Raw genomic sequence first — 24,503 nt, 5'->3', positions numbered from 1 at the left:
AACAGCAATCCAATCACTCTTGATGGCGAAACTCTGGAAGATGTAGAATCCTTCACATATCTGGGAAGCATCATCGATGAACAAGGAGGCTCAGATGCAGACGTAAACGTGAGGATCGGCAAAGCAAGGGTCGCATTCCTACAATTGAAGAACATATGGAACTCAAAACAACTTTCAACCAATATCAAAGTGAGAATCTTCAATACGAACGTCAAGGCAGTTCTACTGTATGGAGCTGAAACTTGGAGAACTACAACAACCACAATCAAGAAAGTACAAGTATTTATAAATAGCTGCCTTCGCAAGATACTCAACATCCATTGGCCGGATACTATCAGCAACAGCCTTCTGTGGGAGAGAACAAAGCAACTTCCAGCTGAAGAGGAAATTAGGAAAAGACGATGGAAATGGATAGGACATACATTACGCAAATCGTCAAACTGCATCACGAGGCAAGTCCTAACTTGGAATCCTGAGGGGAAGCGAAAAAGAGGAAGGCCAAAGAACACATTGCGTCGGATAATAGAAGCAGATATGAAAACGATGAATTACAACTGGACGGAGCTAGAAAGGATTGCCCAGGACAGGGTTGGATGGAGAACGCTGGTGAGCGGCCTATGCTCCTTCACGAGGAGTAACAGGCGTAAGTAAGTAAGTAAGTATTTGGATCAATTGAGTTTTGACATTAAAGCTGATGTCAGTTTATGATGAAAATCTGTTATGGATACAGAATAATGTGCCAATCATTATCATGTTAAGTCTAATAATGTCCTTGGACGTTAAATGAACATTTCCTATTGGCTGTTATTTATTTCACTCGTTAAATATTGTGTAAATGTTGTTTTCTATTTTATGGTACGATGTGGTTTGTTTGTTTGTTTGGTATATAAATAGAGTATGTCTGAAATATAATGATTCATAACTCAGAGGCTGTGACTTACGTTCTAGACTCAACTGGCTGGGTTACACATGGAAGCGGGACTAATTGGGACTCTAGGTCGTCCTTACGTGTCACTGAACCGATCGATAAATACGCTGCTTATCATAACCTGCAGTCCACACGTCACAACAAAATCTCAAATCTAATTTCTAACCTTAATCACCAACTCGATAAATCATCATTCTAATTTCTTACACTAGTTTATAACCCTCATTTGCTTGTGATTATTAAGTGGATACTCATAAGATCACTTCAGTGTCACTCAAAGGTCATCCATAAATTATAGTCTCATCGGTTTTACTTGTCAAAATACATGGAAACTTGCAAATTCTGGCCTAATTTCACTTTATCAATTAGAAACTAAATTTTAAAATAAATCACCACAATGACCAAAATTTTTATAAACATAAAGTAATTAGTTCCACTGGTTATTCATATTAAATAAACACACTGAGAGTGTCAGTTAAAGCTAACAGATCCTAATACCTACATATATATATGGATATATTTGAAACTAAACTCAGCATTCAAACAAACTAGATCACCATAGTTCACATTACATCAAAAAATGATGGAAAAAAGAACGAATATTAATAAATTATAGCCATATTAGTATTGTATTACAATAGAATCTTATTGTTTGCATCAAGTAATCATCTGAAAAACGTTCATGACTATAGAAGAAGAAGAAGAAGAAGAAAAGATTACAGAATAGAACACAGTCGATACTGAAAGAATCAAAAACACGGAGTTCAAAAGAATAAACATATTGAACAGTCAAAAATGGCTGAAGATAGATAATTCGACTCCGAAGGACAATCATTTTTGTCTGTGAAGTGATTCAACTTTTGTTATGACAAAACCATTTTTGAATAAATGAATTACACATTGAATGAGATTAGTAAAAATAATAACAAACGAAATAGAAGACAATTAGTTGAAGTAAATTCGCAACATTTCATTAAAAAAAAAAGAGAACATATATGATTTACAAACAAAACTGACAATAGATGTGAACAAATATTTCGAGAACAAACAATAGTGACACTTCAAGAAATCTGAAACTTCACAGGAATACCAGTAATACAAATAAATTTATTGAAATACATTTAACTACTAACTTTAAATCAGTAGTATATTTATATTAGTTGAAAAAGCATCCATAGAAATATCTGCTTAGACATTTTATTGAAGACAGTGAAAGATGAGAAAAAACTTATGAAACTTTACAAGAAGCAATTAATAAATTAACATATAAATGTATTAAAAAAATGTATCACAAAGCTTTTTTTTCCTAGACTCAATGTAAATTTGCCAAAGGCAAGTATCATCCATCTTCTTTTTTCACATGTCAAACAAACCATCATCAATCAGAGGGAAATGACTAATACTTTTATATAATAAGATTTATATTATTATCATTATCACGAGAAGAACATCAATCCTCTAAAATATTCACTTGAGAATAAAGAAAAATAGCCAGAAAATGTGTGGTGGTGGCGGTGGTGGTGGTGGTGATGGCGGCGGTGTTAGTAAGGATAGTGGTAGTAGCAATAATAATAATGTCAACCACATGGTAATTCTAACTTCCCAGATTCTAGAATCGATTCACCATCTAATATAAAGGACAGTTGAAATTTCAATACAAATTTTTCCTATAGAAATAAGAAAGAAAGAAAAAAAGAACAAAAGAATTTAATGAATCATTTACATACAGGACAAAATATCAATAAAAGACAATTGATAACTTCAAATACTATCCTTATAGAAAACAATCTGTTGAGTCGGCTTCCGGAGAACTTCAACGGAGCCTACAGAGGCCCAAAAGGAGCCGAAGGGACCTAGCCAATCAGAGTATGATGGAACGTTCTGGAATTCCAACGTGGCCTGCTACCATTGGTCGGTAGCATAATATGTCGTTAACGGATTGGCTGAAATATGATGTTGATTTAATAGACGCCAACATCTATAAATACCTATGATTTTCTGTACAAAAATGAACCTTGGGATAAAGTATATTCTCTCATACTTGTGTCTTCTCTGTGGTGTTCAAGTCGCTGTGTAGTTCTAGACTTCGGGTTACCGAAATAGCGTAGGTAATCGTAAATAGCGATCGATCAACAAGACATATCAGTGGCGACGGGGATGAAAACTACGATGAATATTTCCTTGGAGCAATTAGAAGCCTATATGATGCGTCAAGAAAAAAGGTTTAAAAAGTCCCAAATTAGAATCACGGAAACTCTGATGCAGACATTCTGCCTGTCCGAGAGAAACCCTGCTTCTGGTGAATCTCAAGTATCACATACTGATTCAATCATTAACGCCATCCATGAATTTAATTTTGATGGTGTAGCAGGTATAACTTTCCAGTCGTGGTTTAAGAAGTATAAAGAATTGTTTTATATTGATCTTTGCAGACTGGATGATCCTTCTGATACGTCTTGTCTAAGAAACGCTATATACGATTACCTAAGCTATTCTGGTAACCCGAAGTCTAAAACTACACAGCGACTTGAACACCAGACTAAGACACAAGTATGAGAGAATATACTTTATCCCAAGGTTCATTTTTGTACAGAAAATCATAGGTATTTATAGATGTTGACGTCTATTAAATCAACATCATATTTCAGCCAATCCGTTAACGACATATTATGCTACCGACCAATGGTAGCAGGCCACGTTGGAATTCCAGAACGTTCCATCATACTCTGATTGGCTAGGTCCCTTCGGCTCCTTTTGGGCCTCTGTAGGCTCCGTTGAAGTTCTCCGGAAGCCGACTCAACACCTCCCCCGAATAAGATTTCTTTCTGGGATCTACTTGTAGTTTGACGACTGGGGTGCGACGGCGTCCCATTATTCTTGCCGTTTTCCCTGTCCAAGGCTTCTTTTCAGTGTTCCTGGGCATTTGTGGCATTGGTGCATCTAAGATTAAATCTAACGGGAAGTTCGGCCGGTTACTTCGAGTCTGCACCGTTCTTTTGTCCTTAAGGATTTGATTTGCGTGTCGTATACATGTCCCAAAAGCTCCTCGAACTCTTCCCAGTCTTTGTACAACTTCTCCCGGCTCCCATCGGTTCTTCCCGATGTAGGATTTAATGTAAACTTTGTCGCCAACGTTGCAGTTCCGGATACTTGGATCGTGACTGCGCTCATCCACTAATTTGGATGGGAACATGGCATCGAAGACGGTTCAAATACGCCTTCCGAACAAGGCTCCCGCAGGGGACTTGCCGTCTGGAACATTCGGGTTCGGGGTGGATCTGTAGGATGTCAAAAATTTTGTGATCACCTGCCCTGTCGTCCCTTCGCCTCCCCCTTTCAATAGTGCTCTTTTCAATGTATCAACGAAGCGCTCTGCCTGGCCATTTGATTGATGGTGATACGGTGGAGATCGTATGTGTGCAATCCCATTAACGTTGCAGAAGTGCTTGAATGATTCTGCAGTGAGTTGTGAGCCGTTATCAGTCACTAAAGTCTCCGGAACTCCAAAGCAGCTAAACAGGTCGGATAACTTGCTGATTGTTTCACTGGCTGTGCAATTCACCATGGCGTAGATTTGTGGCCATTTTGTGAGCGCGTCTACTATGACTAGATACATTCTTCCTCGTATTGGACCGGCGAAGTCTGCATGCAGCCTCTCCCAGGAACTATTCGGCTTTTCCCATTGATGCGGTTCACACTTGCTTGGACTTTTGGCTGCTTGTAGGCACGATGAACAATTGCGGCATCTGGTTTCAATATCTTGATCCATCGTAGGCCAGTATGCGTAGCTTCGAGCCAGCGCTTTCATCTTATTGATACCAGGATGACCGCTATGGAATTGTCTCAGAACCTTGTAGCGTAATACTTTTGGAACAATAATTCTGTCACCAAACATAATACATGTGTTATATCCGGTGAAGATTAAATAACAGGTAACTTCCGAGGACTATTCATGGACTAATATTCTATAAATATTCTTATTGTATAACTACTCAACAATTACACTATGTATATTTATATTATTTTTATGATAAGCTTTATTTTGACCTATAATTTATTATTGTACGATTTACGGTTCTTAAGTTATGTTCAGTCTATTAACTACTGCCTCCCTCGTTCACAGCCACTTTTTGGGCTTATTTGTGTACAAATATTATTTCCTATTTTATGGTACGTTGCGGTCTGTCTGATTGATATATAAACCGGGTATGTCTGAAATAAACGATCTGCTCTGATTCGGAAGCTGGTATTGTGTTCTGGACTCAAGTGGAAGGGCTCGGAGGACATAGGACTAATAAGGACGCTAAACTGCCCACACCTGTTGAACGTCATTGTTTGGCCTAGTGTGAAGATTCGTATAAGCCGTACTCGGATTGGTAGAAAGTCGTGTGATAGAAAGACCAGACATTCAAGGTCATAACAACATGAGTCGACCATCATAAGTGAGTCCCGTCGGCGAAAATATTGTAGCATTTCTCCTTGAAAACGACGGTTCGGCCACTTGGTGAGAAGATAACCACTAACCTCTCCTAAAGTCTTGTCACTTTCCGTGACTTCTTTGATGGCCTTGAAAGTAACTGGTAAACCATCGACTGCGTCTTCCAATACTCGATGTACTTCTGTTTCCGTCTCGATTGCTACCACCGAAGTGTCTTCTTCCTGTTTTGCTTGTGAGCCAATCAGTCTAGATAATGCGTCAGCTTGTACAAAATCAGTAATGGGCTGGTATTTGATCTTGAAGTCATAACCCAAGAGTGTAGTTCCCCAACGTTGCAGTCTGTTTGCAGTGTATACAGGTATACCTTTCTTCGACCCAAAGATGACTAGTAATGGTTTATGGTCAGTTAATAGGGTGAACTGACGTCCAAATATCATCTTGTGAAATTTCTTGACAGCGAAGATAATCGACAATGCTTCCTTCTCGATCTGACTATAGTTACGTTCTGCTGACGTTAACGATCTAGCCGCATGTGATATCGCCTTCTCAGATCCATCTGGCATGATGTGAGAAATTGTTATAACGTGAAAAATATTTGCTGATTAAGGGATAGCGAATTATTGATCGGACCAAAGACGCGCAAACACGTAGAACGACCTAGGGTTCTGATTGGTCTCGCTTCCCTGTATAGCCCAGCCAATTGAGTCCAGAACACAAGTCTCAGCCTCGGATATATGAATCATTATATTTCAAGCATACTTTGTTTATATACCAGTCAATCAGTCCACAACGTACCATAAAATAGAAGATAACATTGTACAATAATGGCCAACAGGAAAATAACACGTTAAATGAATATTGACCAATAAGATGATACCATTTCATGTCCAAGGATAGCTTAGGCTTAACAGGATAATTTTTGGGATATTTTCCTGAATATCCCAACACCTCCCTTTTTTTTGGAGATCCGGAGTTGATGTCCGGATTTTAAATTTTTCTCGCGTCTATCCTCCCCCTCGAAATAATGTTGGGTCTTCATAAACCCAAATTACAATTAATTTGATTGTATTTAAAACACATTGCACAGGGAATCCAGTAAAATCGACCAGATAATGAGGATAAACACCACTCAATTCGAAATCATCCGAGTTCAAATCTTCTGAGATATTGTTGTCAAATTTATAAGGAGCATCATTAGTAGATAATGGATGATTATGGTAATCCGCGTCCAACAAAACTGTGCCAGGTTCTTGATTATTAGTTAATGCGTGAAACACATTTTCTGGCAAAACAATGAGATCTTCTCATGAGCTGGATATGTTACTGTCTGCACATGCTGTTTCGGGGTTGATGGAGTTTGCCTCCATTACCGGGCATGTTTCTGGAATAGAAAGTACTGGACCACTGGGCGCATGATGGATGACTGTTTCGTTTGAAGTACAGTTCATCGAGGATTCATGGAGGCTGCTGTCATTTTCCAGCTCACTGTGTATTTCAGATATCAATCCATCCACTTCCGTCGCGTCTTCATAGCATGAGTGATTTAGCAGCTGCGTGCGGAATTTGACTAATAACTCCAAATGTCGTTCATAGAGCAGCTGTAATCGATCGGAAGGAAGAGTCATTTTTTTCGAATCAGCACCTGTGATGAAAATTACTGTATGACTAATGACCAATGTCGTTGAAGGACACTGACGACAATCTGGATGCTGATTGTTTGGATAATTAGACTGGATTTCGTCCAATTACAGAATGACTTTGGATTGTATTTTTTCTTCACCCCGTCGCCAATTGTTATAACGTGAAAATAATGCTGCTTAAGGGGTAGCAGATTATGATCGGACCAAAGACGCGCAAACACGTAGAACGACCTAGGGTTCTGATTGGTCTCGCTTCCCTGTATAGCCCAGCCAATTGAGTCCAGAACACAAGTCTCAGCCTCGGATATGTGAATCATTATATTTCAAGCATACTTTGTTTATATACCAGTCAATCAGTCCACAACGTACCATAAAATAGAAGATAACATTGTACAATAATGGCCAACAGGAAAATAACACGTTAAATAAATATTGACCAATAAGATGATACCATTTCATGTCCAAGGATAGCTTAGGCTTAACAGGATAATTTTTGGGATATTTTCCTGAATATCCCAACAGAAATAATTGCTCCAATGCCGTAGTTTGACGCGTCTGATGCCACTACAATGGGTAAAGATGGATCGTAATGTGTGAGCAGCAGATCCGAGACTAGTACTTTCTTGATTTCATCGAAAGCGGCTTGGCAAGTTGCAGACCAATTCCATTTTACATTCTTCGACAGAAGGGTATTCAAGGGGGCACGTAATTGATGAAGGTTTGGAATAAGAGCTCCATAATGGCTAACTAGTCCCAAGAAGGATCGTAGTGTGGGGACATACGTCGGTCTGGGCATAGTTTTCACTGCCTGGGTATTCTCCGGATCTGGTCTTCTCCCATCTTTGTCGATTATAAACCCAAGGCAGCGTACTTTTTGCATACAGAAGCCACATTTCTCTGGACGAAGTCGAAGTCCATATTCGGCTATTCGCGTCAGCACCTGGTCGAGCTTCTTTTCTAAGTCTATTCTATCTACTCCCACAATTATTATATCATCTAGATAAGCTGCAGCACCTGAAAAATCTTTTAGCATAGTATCCATTATTTGCTTAAATATGGATGGGGCCGTCTTGACTCAGAAGGGTAGTCGACTATACTGGAATAGACCCTTGTGTGTGTTTATGGTAAGCAGGTTTTTAGACTCGTCAGCAACAGGGATTTGTAAATAAGCTTCTGATAAATCCAACTTTGCAAAAAGCTTATCTCCGTTCAGTTTAGCAAAAAGATCTTCAGGTAAGGGTAATGGATACTGGTGGGTTTCTAAGGCTTCATTCAACCCGGTTGAGTAATCGGCACATAGACGAACGCTACCATTAGTCTTCTTTACTACTACTATCGGTTCGGCCCATTCTGAGAAATTCACTGGTTCAATGACATCTAGTTTCTGAAGTCGTTCTAACTCTTGTTCAACCACTGGGAGAGCAGCATATGGTACGGGTCTCCTATGTCGAAAAACGAGAGTAGCTGCAGGTTTTAGGGTTAACACTGCTTTGGCCTTCGTACATTCCCCAATTCTTCTTTAAACACGTTTTGGTGTCTTTGTAGCATGACATTTTTCTGGCTCCACTCTGAGGTGTTGTCAGTACTGACTCGTCTGCAGATACTGTTAATAGAATAGTCTGCTAGTTTGAGTGTTTCTATAAGATCCAACCCCATCAAGTCGAGTGCTGGCTTCTTTGTAAGATATACTGTTGCATTTTTTGTTACAGTACCTTTAGAAACAGTGCATGGCACTTCTCCAATAATATTTAACTTCCCCCCAGATGCACTGTGTGCCAGTTGTGTTGCTGGGAAAACTGTGGGTCTTCCAATGTTCTTCCATGTTTCTGGGCTGATTAGAGTAATATCAGAAGCTGTATCAAGCTGAAGGCGAGTACGGCGTTTATTAATATTTAAGGTTACGTACTTTCTTTGGCGGCCACTTCGTGCTTTGTTATGTGATACCAATATTTTGTTGGTTGGAGCACTATATCTGTATTTCTTTGAGTAAGGTTTCAAGGAATGTTGTTTATAGTTTCTTCTCCTGCAGAGGTTTTCTTTATGCCCCTTCAGATGACATTTGTTACAACGATGTTCTTTATATGGGCAAAACCTCTTATAGTGCCAACATCCACATGCCCAGCTTGGAGATGATGGTTTGTCGCTGTTTTTACGATAATTATGTGTGCTGGAACCTTAAATGACTTTTCTCTTGACTGCATTGACATTATGGAAACAGTTACCGTTTTCTACCATTGAGGTATCATGCTTCAAGTTTACTAACCTTTGACACTCAGTAGTCACTTCCTGAAGGATCATGTTAGGGCATTGTTCGAGTTTGCTTAGGATTCTGGTTCGGATATCGGCGTCCTCGGGTGAACGCAGGCTACAGATAAATACTAAGCATTTAAACTGATTTTCAGACATGGACAACAATCTGAACCTCTCACATTCTCGGTTCACAGTTCCTGCACGCTTCACCCAGTCATCTCCTGATTCTTTCGTTAATTTTAAGCACTGGTAACGGATATTGAATAGAGATGATTGTTCTCCGAAGATTTGGGACAGGGTTTTGTCTGTATCATCAATACTAAAATCTCGTGGATTCTTCGGAAGAATGAGATTGTCGTCCATGTCTGAAAATCAGTTTAAATGCTTAGTATTTATCTGTAGCCTGCGTTCACCCGAGGACGCCGATATCCGAACCAGAATCCTAAGCAAACTCGAACAATGCCCTAACATGATCCTTCAGGAAGTGACTACTGAGTGTCAAAGGTTAGTAAACTTGAAGCATGATACCTCAATGGTAGAAAACGGTAACTGTTTCCATAATGTCAATGCAGTCAAGAGAAAAGTCATTTAAGGTTCCAGCACACATAATTATCGTAAAAACAGCGACAAACCATCATCTCCAAGCTGGGCATGTGGATGTTGGCACTATAAGAGGTTTTGCCCATATAAAGAACATCGTTGTAACAAATGTCATCTGAAGGGGCATAAAGAAAACCTCTGCAGGAGAAGAAACTATAAACAACATTCCTTGAAACCTTACTCAAAGAAATACAGATATAGTGCTCCAACCAACAAAATATTGGTATCACATAACAAAGCACGAAGTGGCCGCCAAAGAAAGTACGTAACCTTAAATATTAATAAACGCCGTACTCGCCTTCAGCTTGATACAGCTTCTGATATTACTCTAATCAGCCCAGAAACATGGAAGAACATTGGAAGACCCACAGTTTTCCCAGCAACACAACTGGCACACAGTGCATCTGGGGGGAAGTTAAATATTGTTGGAGAAGTGCCATGCACTGTTTCTAAAGGTACTGTAACAAAAAATGCAACAGTATATCTTACAAAGAAGCCAGCACTCGACTTGATGGGGTTGGATCTTATAGAAACACTTAAACTAGCAGACTATTCTATTAACAGTATCTGCAGACGAGTCAGTACTGACAACACCTCAGAATGGAGCCAGAAAAATGCCATGCTACAAAGACACCAAAACGTGTTTAAAGAAGAATTGGGGAATGTACGAAGGCCAAAGCAGTGTTAACCCTAAAACCTGCAGCTACTCTCGTTTTTCGACATAGGAGACCCGTACCATATGCTGCTCTCCCAGTGGTTGAACAAGAGTTAGAACGACTTCAGAAACTAGATGTCATTGAACCAGTGAATTTCTCAGAATGGGCCGAACCGATAGTAGTAGTAAAGAAGACTAATGGTAGCGTTCGTTTATGTGCCGATTACTCAACCGGGTTGAATGAAGCCTTAGAAACTCATCAGTATCCATTACCCTTACCTGAAGATCTTTTTGCTAAACTGAACGGAGATAAGCTTTTGCAAAGTTGGATTTATCAGAAGCTTATTTACAAATCCCTGTTGCTGACGAGTCTAAAAACCTGCTTACCATAAACACACACAAGGGTCTATTCCAGTATAGTCGACTACCCTTCTGAGTCAAGACGGCCCCATCCATATTTAAGCAAATAATGGATACTATGCTAAAAGATTTTTCAGGTGCTGCAGCTTATCTAGATGATATAATAATTGTGGGAGTAGATAGAATAGACTTAGAAAAGAAGCTTGACCAGGTGCTGACGCGAATAGCCGAATATGGAATTCGACTTCGTCCAGAGAAATGTGACTTCTGTATGCAAAAAGTACGCTGCCTTGGGTTTATAATCGACAAAGATGGGAGAAGACCAGATCCGGAGAATACCCAGGCAGTGAAAACTATGCCCAGACCGACGTATGTCCCCACACTACGATCCTTCTTGGGACTAGTTAGCCATTATGGAGCTCTTATTCCAAACCTTCATCAATTACGTGCCCCTTGAATACCCTTCTGTCGAAGAATGTAAAATGGAATTGGTCTGCAACTTGCCAAGCCGCTTTCGATGAAATCAAGAAAGTACTAGTCTCGGATCTGCTGCTCACACATTACGATCCATCTTTACCCATTGTAGTGGCATCAGACGCGTCAAACTACGGCATTGGAGCAATTATTTCTGTTGGGATATTCAGGAAAATATCCCAAAAATTATCCTGTTAAGCCTAAGCTATCCTTGGACATGAAATGGTATCATCTTATTGGTCAATATTTATTTAACGTGTTATTTTCCTGTTGGCCATTATTGTACAATGTTATCTTCTATTTTATGGTACGTTGTGGACTGATTGACTGGTATATAAACAAAGTATGCTTGAAATATAATGATTCACATATCCGAGGCTGAGACTTGTGTTCTGGACTCAATTGGCTGGGCTATACAGGGAAGCGAGACCAATCAGAACCCTAGGTCGTTCTACGTGTTTGCGCGTCTTTGGTCCGATCATAATCTGCTACCCCTTAAGCAGCATTATTTTCACGTTATAACAATTGGCGACGGGGTGAAGAAAAAATACAATCCAAAGTCATTCTGTAATTGGACGAAATCCAGTCTAATTATCCAAACAATCAGCATCCAGATTGTCGTCAGTGTCCTTCAACGACATTGGTCATTAGTCATACAGTAATTTTCATCACAGGTGCTGATTCGAAAAAATGACTCTTCCTTCCGATCGATTACAGCTGCTCTATGAACGACATTTGGAGTTATTAGTCAAATTCCGCACGCAGCTGCTAAATCACTCATGCTATGAAGACGCGACGGAAGTGGATGGATTGATATCTGAAATACACAGTGTGTTGGAAAATGACAGCAGCCTCCATGAATCCTCGATGAACTGTACTTCAAACGAAACAGTCATCCATCATGCGCCCAGTGGTCCAGTACTTTCTATTCCAGAAACATGCCCGGTAATGGAGGCAAACTCCATCAACCCCGAAACAGCATGTGCAGACAGTAACATATCCAGCTCATGAGAAGATCTCATTGTTTTGCCAGAAAATGTGTTTCACGCATTAACTAATAATCAAGAACCTGGCACAGTTTTGTTGGACGCGGATTACCATAATCATCCATTATCTACTAATGATGCTCCTTATAAATTTGACAACAATATCTCAGAAGATTTGAACTCGGATGATTTCGAATTGAGTGGTGTTTATCCTCATTATCTGGTCGATTTTACTGGATTCCCTGTGCAATGTGTTTTAAATACAATCAAATTAATTGTAATTTGGGTTTATGAAGACCCAACATTATTTCGAGGGGGAGGATAGACGCGAGAAAAATTTAAAATCCGGACATCAACTCCGGATCTCCAAAAAAAGGGGAGGTGTTGGGATATTCAGGAAAATATCCCAAAAATTATCCTGTTAAGCCTAAGCTATCCTTGGACATGAAATGGTATCATCTTATTGGTCAATATTTATTTAACGTGTTATTTTCCTGTTGGCCATTATTGTACAATGTTATCTTCTATTTTATGGTACGTTGTGGACTGATTGACTGGTATATAAACAAAGTATGCTTGAAATATAATGATTCATATATCCGAGGCTGAGACTTGTGTTCTGGACTCAATTGGCTGGGCTATACAGGGAAGCGAGACCAATCAGAACCCTAGGTCGTTCTACGTGTTTGCGCGTCTTTGGTCCGATCAATAATTCGCTATCCCTTAATCAGCAAATATTTTTCACGTTATAACAATTTCTCACATCATGCCAGATGGATCTGAGAAGGCGATATCACATGCGGCTAGATCGTTAACGTCAGCAGAACGTAACTATAGTCAGATCGAGAAGGAAGCATTGTCGATTATCTTCGCTGTCAAGAAATTTCACAAGATGATATTTGGACGTCAGTTCACCCTATTAACTGACCATAAACCATTACTAGCCATCTTTGGGTCGAAGAAAGGTATACCTGTATACACTGCAAACAGACTGCAACGTTGGGGAACTACACTCTTGGGTTATGACTTCAAGATCAAATACCAGCCCATTACTGATTTTGTACAAGCTGACGCATTATCTAGACTGATTGGCTCACAAGCAAAACAGGAAGAAGACACTTCGGTGGTAGCAATCGAGACGGAAACAGAAGTACATCGAGTATTGGAAGACGCAGTCGATGGTTTACCAGTTACTTTCAAGGCCATCAAAGAAGTCACGGAAAGTGACAAGACTTTAGGAGAGGTTAGTGGTTATCTTCTCACCAAGTGGCCGAACCGTCGTTTTCAAGGAGAAATGCTACAATATTTTCGCCGACGGGACTCACTTATGATGGTCGACTCATGTTGTTATGACCTTGAATGTCTGGTCTTTCTATCACACGACTTTCTACCAATCCGAGTACGGCTTATACGAATCTTCACACTAGGCCAAACAATGACGTTCAACAGGTGTGGGCAGTTTAGCGTCCTTATTAGTCCTATGTCCTCCGAGCCCTTCCACTTGAGTCCAGAACACAATACCAGCTTCCGAATCAGAGCAGATCGTTTATTTCAGACATACCCGGTTTATATATCAATCAGACAGACCGCAACGTACCATAAAATAGGAAATAATATTTGTACACAAATAAGCCCAAAAAGTGGCTGTGAACGAGGGAGGCAGTAGTTAATAGACTGAACATAACTTAAGAACCGTAAATCGTACAATAATAAATTATAGGTCAAAATAAAGCTTATCATAAAAATAATATAAATATACATAGTGTAATTGTTGAGTAGTTATACAATAAGAATATTTATAGAATATTAGTCCATGAATAGTCCTCGGAAGTTACCTGTTATTTAATCTTCACCGGATATAACACATGTATTATGTTTGGTGACAGAATTATTGTTCCAAAAGTATTACGCTACAAGGTTCTGAGACAATTCCATAGCGGTCATCCTGGTATCAATAAGATGAAAGCGCTGGCTCGAAGCTACACATACTGGCCTACGATGGATCAAGATATTGAAACCAGATGCCGCAATTTTTCATCGTGCCTACAAGCAGCCAAAAGTCCAAGCAAGTGTGAACCGCAACAATGGGAAAAGCCGACCTGGATTGGATGGAAATTTCATTTCTGGGATCTGTTTGTCTAGATTTTTCTTAAGTTTCATTCTTTTCTTTTCCTTTCTTGAGTTAACAACCATCTCCACATAGTCCAGATACTGATCTCTTAATTTATCAGGGAGATGATCATCTACAGCATAAATTCTCTCGTTGATATTTTTTACCATCTCAGCAATGTATGAGTTTAGAGAATCGATTTGGTTAAGGGCGTAGCGTTTGAGAGTCCTTCCATTTGGTCGAACTCGAGAGCGACGTAAAGATTTCCAATACAACTTTGGATACAAGTTGGTTAACAACTAGTTTCATCATGTTTTAATATCATGGATTCAGTCAGTCAGTCAGTCAGTCAGTCAGCCACAACGTAGGACCAGGCACATATATGCATCGGTCCAAGTTGCCATACCTCATTAACACAACAAGATGAACATCAAATTCATAGAAGTAGTTACTTCAATGGTAGTAATATATAAAAGAAAGACTGCATATATGGCCATAGTACAGGAGGAAAGAATTAGTTCATAGAAAGAAAGATATAAAGCGATTTTAATCTCCGAGTTTAAGGGAAGACAGAGAATAACGCCACTATGATCGATTCTGAGCCATGTCATCGAGAATCTCCAACTATTGATTACGATAGTCTGCATCTACTAACATGGCTAAGAGTAGAACTTAATGACTTTAAGGATTGATGCCACGTTGTAGTTTGGCCTCTCCTAACTACATTTCATGTATACTTTAGTTAGAACCTTTAGTGTAGATTCTACACTTGGAGTATAGAGATAAATTTATGTCTTTACAAGCTTCGTTTAACATTGCTCAATGAGTATTTAAAGAAAAAAAGTGAATAACGCATTTACGAAATCCATCGTCTAGTAATTGGAAGACTTGATTATTCAAGAATACAAAACATCTTTTTAAGTCGTGTTACACCAAGTGATTGAATAAAAGTATACCGGTTCGATTTATTGTATTATCAGTCAGTCAGTCAGTCAGTAACAACGTAGAACTTCGTACGTACGTACATCAGTTCGAGTTGCCACACCACATTAGCACAGAGATGCAGTGGTCGATTCAAATCCCGTAGTGGTAGAGGTAGCAAGAGTATAAGCAGTAATCGGGAAGATTAGGGTTTGAAGATGTTATTTAAAGAGTATAATCCGGTGAAAGAAATTTGGAAAGAGGGAAAAAAGGACATGAAGAATTCAGAAGATTAGAGTTTGGGAGAACACAAAAAGTGGATGCACCTGCACCATTGCAAACGATTTTGAGCCATGTCATTCAGGGTCTCTAACCATCGGTTGCTATCATCTCGCGGTCCCCAACCAGGTAGTCTACACCTACCAACATGACTCAGTTCACTTGTCAGTGACTTCATGGACTTGCGCCATGTTTTGGTTTGGCCGCCCCTAGCTTTCTTCCAACCTACTCCTATACCACTGAACATCGCACGTCGAGGCAGTCGGTCGTTGGGCATACGTAACACGTGTCCCAGCCATCTCAACTGATGAAATTTCACTACTTCATCAATTGATTTGCCATCTTTACCTAGTACCCGTTTCCTAACAACTGTGTTACTTACTCGATGGTCCCATGATATACGAGCAATGTTTCGAAGACACCTATGATCGAATACTAGTAACCTACGGATATCCTCTACTCTTGCCGGCCATGTTTCACTGCCATAAAGTAGGACGGAACGAACTGCTGCACAGTAAACACGTCCTTTGGTTGATAGACGGATATCTCGCCTACGCCATAAATGACGCAAGTTGGCAAAAGCTAGTCGAGCCTTCTGTATCCGTGCTGAGATTTCGTCACACACCAAACCACAAGGGCTGATGAGACTTCCAAGATAAGTGAAGCGGTCGACACACTCAACTACTTCACTCCCTATCAGGATTATAATGATCATCATTGTCATTAACTGTTATAATCAAAGCCTATTCATGGCTAAACTTAGTATTAAACGGTTCCATAAAAGATTATTAACATCCAACATAACATCAGAATCGTCGATATATATGGACATAGATATATATATATATCAAATTGGACTTTTTCTCAAAAACTCCACCTGGAGACCCTCTAGGGTTACTGCCGGTCGTAAACTCGGATAAAAGAGAATGATTGGGTATAGGGGGGTTAGCTAACCCATCTCGTAGAAAATTAACTTTTTCTCAAAGAAAATATATCAATGATTAACTTACTAATTTAGATGGATTATAAATTAATAATACTTGACTAATTGATGCAGGTGGTAAAAATGTTGTATAAGATGGAAGATTTTGTCCAGATGCAATAAGTTGTCGTATTTTAAAAGGCTAAAAGAGTAAATAGAATCAATACAAGTTAGTATCTATTTGTTCAACTTAGCATAGCAAATTTTCAATTGAAACTATAGAAAACAATGTACTTGAAATACAGTGCAAAAATCATTCGATTTCAATGGACTTGATCAATGTTCTAGTAAAATCTAAGAACCATACCATAAATACTTCATCTACAAAATGTCAATTAATTGTCCTAGACTTCATTGTTTCTTTGTTTCTGATAAGTCTTGTTAATTTGAACACTTTATTCAGTTTCTAAGCTATTCTGGTAACCCTCAAGCTAGAACTACGCAGAGAACTGGACTCGAGAGAAAAGGAGCAAAATAACCGAAAACACTTTAACCCAAAGAGTTCGTTTTTGTACAGAAAAACACGGGTATTTATAGATGTTAACATTTGTGAAATCAACATCATATTTTGGCCAATCCGCTAAAAGATATATTATGCTACTGACCAATAGTAGCACGCCACGGTGATATTCTACAAAACACCATAATGCTCTGATTGGCTAGGACTCTTCGGCTCATTACGGGCCTCTGGAGGCTATGTTGCAGTTCTTGGAAAGCCGACTCAACAGTTTCCATAGTAATCATTCTCTGTTCTCGTTCTCTTTCCTTCGACCTTCTTAACTCTCGGCAACTAGGCTTTTTACTTTCAATTGATGATATATACTACTTATATCTATCGACATCAGTAGCATACACCACAGTAGTAGTGTACTTACCCATTGTATATTTGTACGTATGTGTTAAGTTAGATTAGTTTATTCAACACGTACTTATATATGAGCCACACTAGAAGTATGAGAGGTAATGATATTACTTGACTGCTTAAACTCAAGTGAGTGAGGCAGAGTTCGAACATGAAAATAAGGGGTTGAAAGTCGAATGTTTTTTAAAATACTGTGTGTATTTTTTTTATTTATTTCAACACATAGATAATGGTACAAAGAGGCACCAAATACATGTGCGCCACACAAATCTCATTCGATATGTGTGAGGACTATGATACTGCCTGGGTGCCCAGACCGAAGCAGGTGGTTTTCTTAAGGGGCCAATCCCCGAGCCTTTGACCTAATGGTCTGATCCACAAGGCAGTGGTGCATCGTAAGGAGATGCAGTCCCATGGAAGCCGGTGACCAGCAATTGGTTCATACGCCATTAGTTCCTGCAGGATACTGGAGCCCATGTGCACCATAGATTTGGAATCCGGTTAAAGCGCCGGACATTCGCTTTTCGTCCTCTCATTTTCGTAAACAACACCCCCGCCACGAGAATCAGTGAGTAGGACTTCCCTGGCAGAGGCTATATACGCGTGGCCGTGTGAGAGCATTTCGAGGGGGAGAGCGGACTCTCCCCACTCTCGGCCGTACCAGGGCATCTGGAGTATTGGTGAACAATGATAAATTGCATTTTTATTTTTGACATACATTTACTTGTTTTCTTGTTAAATTTATACGGAAACAGTACACCTTTTTCGAGGATTTAGTAAACATTATAGGCGAGTATAGTCAGTCAGTCAGTCAGCCACAACGTAGGACCAGGCACATATATGCATCGGTCCAAGTTGCCATACCTCATTAACACAACAAGATGAACACCAAATTCATAGAAGTAGTTACTTCAATGGTAGTAATATATAAAAGAAAGATTGCATATATGGCCATAGTACAGGAGGAAAGAATTAGTTCGTAGAAAGAAAGATATGAAGCAATTTTCATCCCATAGAGAGTGTATACACCGACGTCATTGTGATCGATTCTGAGTCATATCATGTCTGACAAGGATGTAAAACGTAAACATAAAATCATCGTAAAATATCCTGATATCAAATTAACAGAATAGCTAATCAAAGAAAACAAGATATAACTGGCTTTTAAAATATAAATCATCATAGTCAGAAACCGAGAAAACAGTTGTTTCGTGTGTGCGACACAAATTGTTACTAATAATTTTCCATCATTGAATCGAGTCATCATACTGACACCATAAACAGGATATGTTTATATCTTCCAGCACGACTTCATTCGACAGTCAGTAATTTCATGGATTGATGTCACATTTTTGTTGGACTGTTCCTAGTATTCGAGTTTACCTTACATGAGATATCAACAGGTTTAAGTATTTATTTATTTATTTATTTAAACACAAACATTAGTGCAAACATTCACAAAAATATAGATGCACCACACAAATTATTGAATTTTTGTTTAGGTTGAAATACTGTGCAGGCGTCCATACGGAAACGGGTGGTTTTTTTAGGGGGCGATTCCCCGATTATTTGACCTAGAAATCTTATTCACAAGACAGTGGAGGAACGCTAGGAGATGCAGTCACATGGTAGCCAGTGACCAACAATAGATTCATATGCCATTAGTTCCCTCAGAGTCCTGGAGTCTATGTGCACTGTTGATTTAGAGTCGGGGTTTCTTAACTCGTCTAGGGTAGATCCTCTGTGGCAATCAGCCCGGTTTCAGTGCCAGACATTCGCTTTCCGTCCTGTCAATTTCGTAAACAACACCTCTGTCGTGAGAAGGCATTGAATAGGACATCCTTGGCATAAACTGTATACGCGAGGCCATGTGAGAGCATTTCAAAAGAGAGAGAGGAATCTCCTCACCCTCAAACGTACCAGTGTATTTGGGGTTCAAGTATACTATCATCCGATACTGTTTGATGTGAACAACTTACATTCTTTTTCGTAAGCATTATGAGAGCGATGGATCAGTCTCTAATCACTAGTTTTAATTTAAAGGCCAATATATTCATATTCATGGTTTCCAAATGCTCTGATACAGCCAAGAGTGAGGAGAGTCCGCTCTCCCGCTCGAAATGCTCTCACATGGACACGCGTATATAGCCTCTGCGAGTGAAGTCTTACTCAATGCCTTCTCGCACCACGGAGGTTGTTTACGAACTTGAGAGGACGAAAGACGAATGTCCGGTGCTTTAACCGGGTTGGTGGACATGGAGAGTCCACATAGGGGAGTTGGAAAACCCTGATTCCGAACTAATGGTGCACATGGACTCCAGTATCCTGAGGGAATAAATGGTGTATGACTCAATCGTTGATCACCGGCTTCCATGGGACTGCATCTCCTCACGATGCCCCACTGCCTTGTGGGTCAGACCTTTATGCCGAAGGCTCCGGATGTGACCCCTAAGAAAACCACCTGCTTCGGTCTGGGCACCCGGGCAGTATCCCAGCCCTCACATCAAATCGAATGATTTATGTGGTGCATATCTAATTGGTGCCTTCTTGTATCAATGTCTATGTGTTTAAATAAAATAAAATAAATCATATTCATACAAACTGTTATTTTAAGTATGAATTAAAGTGTATTCATAAAATGGTAATTTTGATTGATTTAGCTAGTTAGTTAGCAATCAACGAATTTTTTCATTCAATTCACATAGTAACCTTTAAATAAAAGAAACAAATGAACAAGAGATAAAGTAAAAGTGGTGATATGTTAAGGTTATCAAATTCGATAGTGTTGAATTTCCTGAACTGGATAACTGGATAGTTCATTGTTGTTTTGAACAACATGAGTTTTATTTTATTTTATTATTTTATTTGAACACATATATATTGGTACAGGAGTGCGCCAAACATATATGCGCCACACAATTTCAGTTCATTAATTGCGTGTGGGCTGCGTTACTGCCCGGGTGCCCAGATCGAAGCAGGTGGTTCTCTTAAGGGGCCACACCACGAGCCTTCGACCTAAAGGTCTAACCCACAAGGCAGTGGAGCATCGTAAGGAGATGCAGTCCCATGGTAGCCGGTGACCAACGATTGGTTCATACGCCATTTGTTCCCGCAGGATAATGGAGCCCATGTGCACCATTGGTTTGGAATCCGGTTAAAGCGCCGGACATTCGCTTTTCGTCCTCTCATTTTCGTAAACAACATCCCCGCCACGAGAAGGCAGTGAGTAGGACTTCTCTGGCAGAGGCTGTATACGCGCGGCCGTGTGAGAGTATTTCGAGAGGGAGGGCGAACCCACACCGCTCTCGGCCATACCAGGGCGTTTGGGGGCGAACAACATGAGAGCTTATTACAGGTAGAAGTGAGTTTGTTTGTTTGTTTAAAAACAAGAGTGAATATTGTCCAGTCATTCAACTATCTGCTTTATATGATACAACATACCTAAAATTGTTTAGATGAAGTTATAAATCTTCTTCATCAGATATCAATACTAACTATAGGACTAACAGTGAACAAGAAATGTTGCATACAAATTATAAACAATAATTATTATTTAATCATTTATTTATTTAAAAACATAAACATTGGTACAAGGAGACATCAAATAGATATGCGCCACATAAATCATTCGGTTTATATGAGGGCTGGGATACTGATCGGGTGCCCAGACCGAAGTGGGTGGTTTTCTTAGGAGGCCACACTCGGAGCCTTTGATCTAAAAGCCTAATCCACAACGCAGTGGAGCAACGTCAAGAAATGCAGTCCCAACGATTAGTTCATACGCCATTTATTTCCTTAGGATCCTGGAGCTCATGTACACCATTGGTTTGGAATCAGGGTTTTTCAAATCCCTTAGGTGGATACTCCATATCGACCAACCCGGTTAAAGCGTCGGACAATAACAATAACAATAATAATAATAATGTATATTAATAATCTCACCTTTTCAACACCAAATCTAACATTGATTTCAGTAATGGGTAAAACATTTCGACTAGATATAACAGCAACAAAAACCATCACTTCAGGATGTGGTTTATTATTAGCATAATGTAGTGTTAATTGTATGTTATAAGTATTATCATTATTGTCATTCTCTTGTGATATATCAGTTGGATAAAGTGTCAATGGTGTTTTATGTATTGAATGAGGTTGAACAGAAGAAAGTTGAATATCAAATGATTTAAGATCAATTACACTTTGTGTTGTAACTTCTGATGGTGTTACTTCTTCCACTTTGTGATTATTACTGGTGGGAGTGTTATTCCTGCTTACAACTACGTCACTAATACATAAGGATGTGTTATCATCATCATCATCATCATCACCATCGGGTTTTATTTTACTTGGAGAATTATTTGCTAGTAATATTGATAGATTTGTATCTGTCAAAGCATTTGTTCTATGTAGATATGAAAGAAACGTAAATAGAATATTAAAACTACATAAAAAAATCCATCATGCAAGTATATTATTTTTTCCGAAATGATTTGTGATTTAATTACTTACGCCTATTACTCTTCGTGGAGGAGCATAGGCTATCCACAATCACTCTCCATCTAACCCTGTCCTAAGCAATCCTTTCCAGCTCTTTCCAGTTATTATTCATCTTTTTCATATCTGCTTCTATTTCCCTACCTAATATGTTCTTTGGCCTTCCACTTTTCCGCTTCCCTTCACGATTCCAAGTTAGGACTTGCCTCGTGATGCAGTTTAGTGATTTTCGTAATGTATGTCTTATCCATTGTTTTTCCTAATCTCCTCATTAGTTGGAAGTTGATTTGTTCTCTCCCACATTAGGCTGTTGCTGATGGTATCTAGCCAATGGATGTATCTTGCGTAGACAACTATTTATAAATACTTGTACCTTCTTGATGATGGTTGTGGTAGTAGTTCTCCAAGTTTCAGCTTAGTACAGTAGAACTTTCTTGACGTTCGTATTGAAGAGATTTGTGATTTGGAAACAGTTAATTATCATCGATTGATATTAGTTACAGAAACATTGATAGCCAAAGGACACTTATTATCAATCTTATTAGATGATCTTTGTGCTACACATCATCAATTGAATGGATATATATATATATATATATATATATATATATATATATATATATATATATATATATGGATTGACTCAGTGATCTTGATATATCATGCACACAGTGAAGTCTGAAAGTTCTCAACTCGATACTGCGTAGAGTAGTAGTAGCACAGTTTATGCAAACACTACTTGGAAGACATGAGCATACAAATACCAACAGTTTACTCCGTCTTCCTGCTCTTAAATATCTTAAAGTAGTACAAATCAAACTATTATTCAGTTTATTCTCATATTTATTAGTAGATCGACATTTAACCCGAATCACATGTGGATTAGTTTTTTTTTAAAAACCGAACAAGCTTTTTTTGTCCATGCTAACAGATCCAACCAAACCCCCAAAGAATCAGAGCTGATGAGACTACAAACGCAATTGAACCAGTTAAACTGCTTGATAAATTTGCTTCCTAAGGTCATATTCGACATCGATAAATGTCCGTCTCGAAATAACACTTTGTAATTGGCAGAAAAGTAAATCATTGCAAATACTCTAATAATCGTCCATGAAATATTCAAGATTACGGATCACCAAAATAGAAATACATGATCATTAGAATTACAATAACATGATAATCAGATCGCTAAATAAAGGATTAACCATGAATAGGTGATGTTTGCTTTGATGAAAGAGGTCAGTGCAAAAAGAGTTGCATTACCACAAATCATACAAAGACTCCTCTCAATGTAAGATGACAATATTTATTCATCATCGCTTTGTAGTACATCACCATCCATTTACACATGAATGGTCATCATCCAGGAAATAATAATAAAAAAGGATTTCTACAAAAAGATAAAAATGCAACGAGCAACACTTACTTTGATAAGTTAAGCATTTGACGACTCAAACAATCTAGTTCACTGAAGACGTTGGGATTGGAATTTACAGAAGATCCATGTTCAGGAGACAAAGATTGTTTTGAAGTTTTAGAATCTACAGAACTGAATATTGATGGGTAAAGCGTTGACGAAGTAGAGAGTACTGGGAGGAAAGAGAAAAGTAAAGATTAAGAATTCTTATTAGTGTTAGTAGTAGTATAGTTCATTGAAATAATAATTAGCAAATGAAATTATGAAATATCATTCCATTTGAATATTATCAATATAAAAAAGTGATACGCATTAGAAACCAGTAAGAATTAGATATCCATCTCGTCCTCTTATAATACTCTTAAACAAAAAACTTGCAACTCAATTCTCAGTCAGTCAGCTACAACGTAGGACTAGGCACATATGTGCATCGGTCCACGTTGCCATACCGCATCAGCACAACAAGATGAACACCGGATTCATAGCAGTGGTTAGGTCAAAGGTGGTAATATATAAGAGAAAGATTGCATATAGTACAAGAAGAAAGAATTGGTTCGTAGAAAGAAAGATATGAGATGATTTTAATCTCTTAGTTTAAGGGAAGACAGGGAGTGTATACACCGACGCCATTGTGATCGACTCTGAGCCATGTCACCAAGAGTCTCCAACCATTGGTTACGAAAGTCACGCGGACCCCAACCAAGTAGTCTGCATCTCCCAACATGGCTCAGACTAGAAGTTAGTGTCTTCAGGCACTGATGCCACGTTTTGGTTTGGCCGCCCCTAACTTTCTTCCAACCATCTCCAGCACCGTTAGGCATTGCACGCCGTGGTAATCGGTGTTCAGGCATACGTAACACGTGGCCCAACCATCTCAGTCGATGAAGATTCATAACCTCATCAACTGATTTACCATCATTCCCTAATACCCTGCGTCTAACCTCACTATTACTTACCCGGTGATCCCAGCAGACGCCAGCAATATTTCTAAGGCATCTGTGGTCAAATACTAATAGCTTACGAGTGTCTTCTACTCTTAGTGGCCATGTTTCGCTGCCGTAAAATAAAACAGAACGGACTGCCGCGCAGTATACCCGTCCTTTTATT

General features: G+C 39.1%; 1 protein-coding gene across 1 annotated transcript in view; it reads right to left on the bottom strand.

Moving 5' to 3' along the window:
* Positions 1-496: 496 nt before the first annotated feature.
* Positions 497-24,503, bottom strand: part of GGA1 (ARF-binding protein) — a 42,757-nt gene continuing 18,750 nt past the window's right edge. Inside the window, exons 10-13 of the mRNA XM_051216625.1 lie at positions 23,406-23,568; positions 21,428-21,887; positions 16,652-16,765; positions 497-2,595 (exon numbers count right to left, since the gene is read on the bottom strand). Coding sequence (XP_051065215.1) covers positions 2,506-2,595; positions 16,652-16,765; positions 21,428-21,887; positions 23,406-23,568 — 827 coding nt within the window. The 3' untranslated portion in view covers positions 497-2,505. The remainder of the gene's footprint in view (positions 2,596-16,651; positions 16,766-21,427; positions 21,888-23,405; positions 23,569-24,503) is intronic.

This window comes from Schistosoma haematobium, chromosome 6 (assembly GCF_000699445.3).
Source record: "Schistosoma haematobium chromosome 6, whole genome shotgun sequence".
NCBI classification, from domain to species: Eukaryota; Metazoa; Platyhelminthes; class Trematoda; order Strigeidida; family Schistosomatidae; genus Schistosoma; species Schistosoma haematobium.
Note: the sequence above shows the minus strand (reverse complement) of the source record. Positions and strands in the feature narration are given on the sequence as shown.